This window comes from Castor canadensis, chromosome 18, assembly GCF_047511655.1.
Source record: "Castor canadensis chromosome 18, mCasCan1.hap1v2, whole genome shotgun sequence".
NCBI classification, from domain to species: domain Eukaryota; kingdom Metazoa; phylum Chordata; class Mammalia; order Rodentia; family Castoridae; genus Castor; species Castor canadensis.
Genome location: NC_133403.1, coordinates 40,446,793 through 40,450,408, shown reverse-complemented (window position 1 = coordinate 40,450,408; position 3,616 = coordinate 40,446,793). Strand labels below are relative to the sequence as shown.

At 53.4% G+C, this 3,616-nt stretch overlaps 1 protein-coding gene across 3 annotated transcripts in view; it reads right to left on the bottom strand.

Annotated features, from left to right (window-relative positions):
• Nucleotides 1-781, bottom strand: part of Mlxip (MLX interacting protein) — a 72,005-nt gene extending 71,224 nt beyond the window's left edge. The window contains exon 1 of one of the 3 annotated variants that reach the window (XM_074061265.1): nucleotides 242-781. In XM_074061265.1, the coding sequence (XP_073917366.1) occupies nucleotides 242-654 (413 nt within the window). In that variant the 5' untranslated portion in view covers nucleotides 655-781. The remainder of the gene's footprint in view (nucleotides 1-241) is intronic. The other 2 variants (XM_074061264.1, XM_020161076.2) reach the window with 2 other exon arrangements.
• Nucleotides 782-3,616: the final 2,835 nt, after the last annotated feature.

The window sequence follows — 3,616 nt, the reverse complement described above, 5'->3', positions numbered from 1 at the left end:
ACAGGCAACGTGAAGCCGGAAGAACCCAAGTCCTGCTGACAGAGGAAGAGCCCAGGATCGCCGTGCCTCTCAAATGCCGGGCACCCCATATCCATAAATCCTCCCAAATGAAGACCCAAAGGCAAAGCATGAAGTCACGAGGTTCCCAGGAGGCGCAGCCCCTCCACGCTCGTTTTGTCAAAGGGAGGCCAGGGTGGAGATGGGGCCCTGCCGGGTCCGTGGGGGCCGCCCGCTCCCCTACCTGTAGGCCAGGGTCATGCACTCGAAGAGCTTGGTGAGCGAGGCGTCGATGGACAGGTGGCAGGAGCTGGTCTTGCCGAAGCTGTAGGTCTGGCACGTCTGCTTGTTGACCGTGTCGAAATCGTAGCCCTTCTTGGGCGGGTGCTCTCGGTGCGGCGACGACACCATGAAGTGGCCACTGTGGATTATCTGCTGGCGGCGCGGAGGCTCCTCGCGGCCCGGCCCGGCCCGGGACGGCAACACCGTAGCATTCGCGTGGGCCCGGGCCGAGGTGGCCGAGCCGGAGGTGGGCGGTGGAGACGGTTCATCCGTGTCCGAGTCGTCGTCGTCCTCGGGCACCTGAGGCTTAAGCAGCACAGAGCGGACCCGGCTGCGGGGCCGACGAGGGGAGCACGTGAAGACGTCGGCGGCCATGAGGGCAGCCCGGCCGGGGGCATCCCCCGGAGTCCGGGACGACGCGAGGGACGCGAGGCTGAGGGGCGCCGGCCCGGCCCGGCCCTCGCGCGGACTGTCCGCCAGCGCGCCGCGGGGCGGGAGGGGGAGGGCGCCGGCCCCGGCCCCGGCGTGACGTCACCTAAGCGTCTCGACCAATCACATAGCCGCGTCGGCCTCTTAAAGGCGCAGGGGAACCTTTCCTTATCTAGGAGGACAAAAAAAAAAAGTCCAGAGGCCACACCTCCCTATCCCGCCTCTTGCTGTCCCCTCGGCTTGGCCAGGCCCAGGAGCCGCGGGACACAAGACGCCAAGCCGCGCCCCTCGCCGGTGTCTTGGCCAAGGGGAGGAGTCGGCCGGTTCCGTGCTGCTCGTCACGCCCCGCCCCGCACTGGGGGGAGTCGCCCCGCGGCCTCCCTGGGTGCCAGGCAGGCTCTCCACGTGGTGGGTGGGGGTGGGGCTCCTTTCCTTCCCCGCTGGCTTTCTCTGGGAGGGCCGAAAACTGAGTCCTCGAAGCAACTGCCAAGTTTGTAGACCGTTGAGGCTACTGTTCCCAAAATATTGATGCGAAGACTGGGTCGCCTAAAAGCTACGCAAGGGAATTTCCTTACGCGCAAGCAAGATCGGGAGCTCTCATCACATCCTTAGAGGTGGAAACTGGCTCGGCCAAATTAAGCCCGAGGGAATCACAGCTGTTGAGTGGCCAGTCCGACTGGAGCCCAGCTGTCTGCCTCCAGACCCTAGCTGCTACTTACAACTCCAAAAAGGAGTTGTCACTCGTTTTTGGTTTTTTTTATTTGTTTGTTTTGGGGGTTTGAACTCAGGACCCAGACTAATAGAGCAGCCACCATCTCAAATGGTGACCATCCCTGTGGTGACAGGAGAGTTCAGAGGGTCTGCAGGTGTCCCTTGAGCCACTCCACCAGCCCCTTTTTTTGTGTGTGATGGAATTTTTCCAGATAGTCTCGCGAACCTTTGCCTGGGCTGGCTTTGAACCGCAAACCTCCTGATCTCTGCCTTCTGAGTAGCTAGGATTACAGGTATGATAAACTGAGCCTGGTTAAAATACTGTCACTTTTGTTTTGAAGTTTAGTGGGCCAACCAGCCTCTAAATAATTCTAAACAAGAAACTTCTGAGCCAGAGACTGGTGGCTCAGATCTGTAATTCCAGCTACTTGGTAGGCTGAGATTGGAATGATTGCAGTTTGAGGTCACCCTAGGCAAAAAGTTCGGGAGACTCCATCTCCAAAATAACTAGAACAAAATGGACTGAAGTTGAGGCTCAAGCAGTAGAGCGCCTGATTTGCAAACATAAAGCCCTGAGTTCAAACTCCTGTCCTACCAAAAAATGAAGTTGTGGTGCTCTCCTGTAGTCCCAGATACTCAGGGATTCTGAGGTGCCAGGATCATTTGGGTCCAGGAGTTGAAGACCAACCTGGGCAACTTAATGAGACCACGCCTCCAAAAAAAAACAAATGAAAAATTTTAAACAAAATAAAGATAATGCTTAGCAAGGTGCCTGACACAGAGTGAGGACTAAGTAAATACACAGCCAACTGAAGGAACTGAAGCAACCAGATTAGGGATGCCGAGAAATCTCCAATATTCAATCACTTTTTACCTACAAAAATAGCAATGTCAGTCAATCGGGTATGGCGGTGAATGCCTGTAATCACATCTACTCAGGAAACTGCGGCTGGAAGACCTGAGTTCCAGACCAGCCAGAGCAATTTAGTTTGATCTTGTCCTAAAAATAAAATTTAAAGAGGTCTGGAGAGCCCTGCATGATGGTACATGCCTGTAGTCCCACTACAGAGGAGGCTGAAGCAGGAGGATAGAGAATTTCAGGCCAGCCTGGACTACATAACAAGACTCCTATCTCAAAACACAAAAAGTCTGGGAATGTTGCTCAGTGGTAAAGTAGGCTTGAGGTCCTGGGTTCAATCCCCAGCAAGGAAACAAAAAGGTTATCCTAATGGTATGTGTCGGGCTGGCAGTGGCTCAAGCGATAAGAGAGCCTGCCTACCAAGCGTGAGGCCCTGAGTTCAAACCACAGTGCCGCCAAAAAAGATATGTGTACAAAGCATATCAGCATCATTTGTACCAAGGAACATTCGACACAATGTAACGGCTAACAGGAGGGAATCTGTTGAATATGGTACAGCCAGCAATATAATGGAACGTGACATTAAATGTTGTAAATGTATATGTAAATGTCCTTGATACAGCATTGGATGGAAAAATTACCACCCCCATTTTAAATGCAAGGAATCAAACCCAGGGCCTCCTACATGCTAGGCATGTTCTCATCTTCTGAGCTGCATCCCCCTCCCCAGGCTTAGTTATCCATTGGCTATATGTCCACTACAGGTGGGCAGTGGGCTTGGCTGGGCTTAGTCACTTACTCCAAGACCCAGACTAATACAGCAGCCACTATCTCAAATGGTGGCTATCCCTGTGGTGGAGAGGAGCATTCAGAGGGTCGGCAAGTGTCAATTAAATGGTCTGTGCCAGAATCAGAAGAGAGTTGTACTCATAACTCATTGGCCAGAACTAATCACCTAGCTCGCCCAACCGCAAGGGAGCCAGGAAATACGATCCTGTCTTGTGACTGAAAAATAGACGGTTGGAAATACTTGGTGAATGGCACTGAAGACGCTTATCTTTGGATTTCAAAGGTTCCCATAAAGTCAACACCACGGATGACTTTGGAAAGCATTACAGGAGGGGCACAGCATAATCCCAGCACTCAGGAAATGGAGGCAGGAGGATAGAGAATTCTAGGCCAGCCAAGGCTACAGAGTAAATTTGAGGCCAGCCATGGCTACATAGGGAGACCCTGCCAGTGGCATATGCCTGTAATCCTAGCTACTCAGGAGGAAAAGATCAGGAAGATCTCAGTTTGAAACCAGCCCAGGCAAACAGTTCACGAGAACCTATCTCA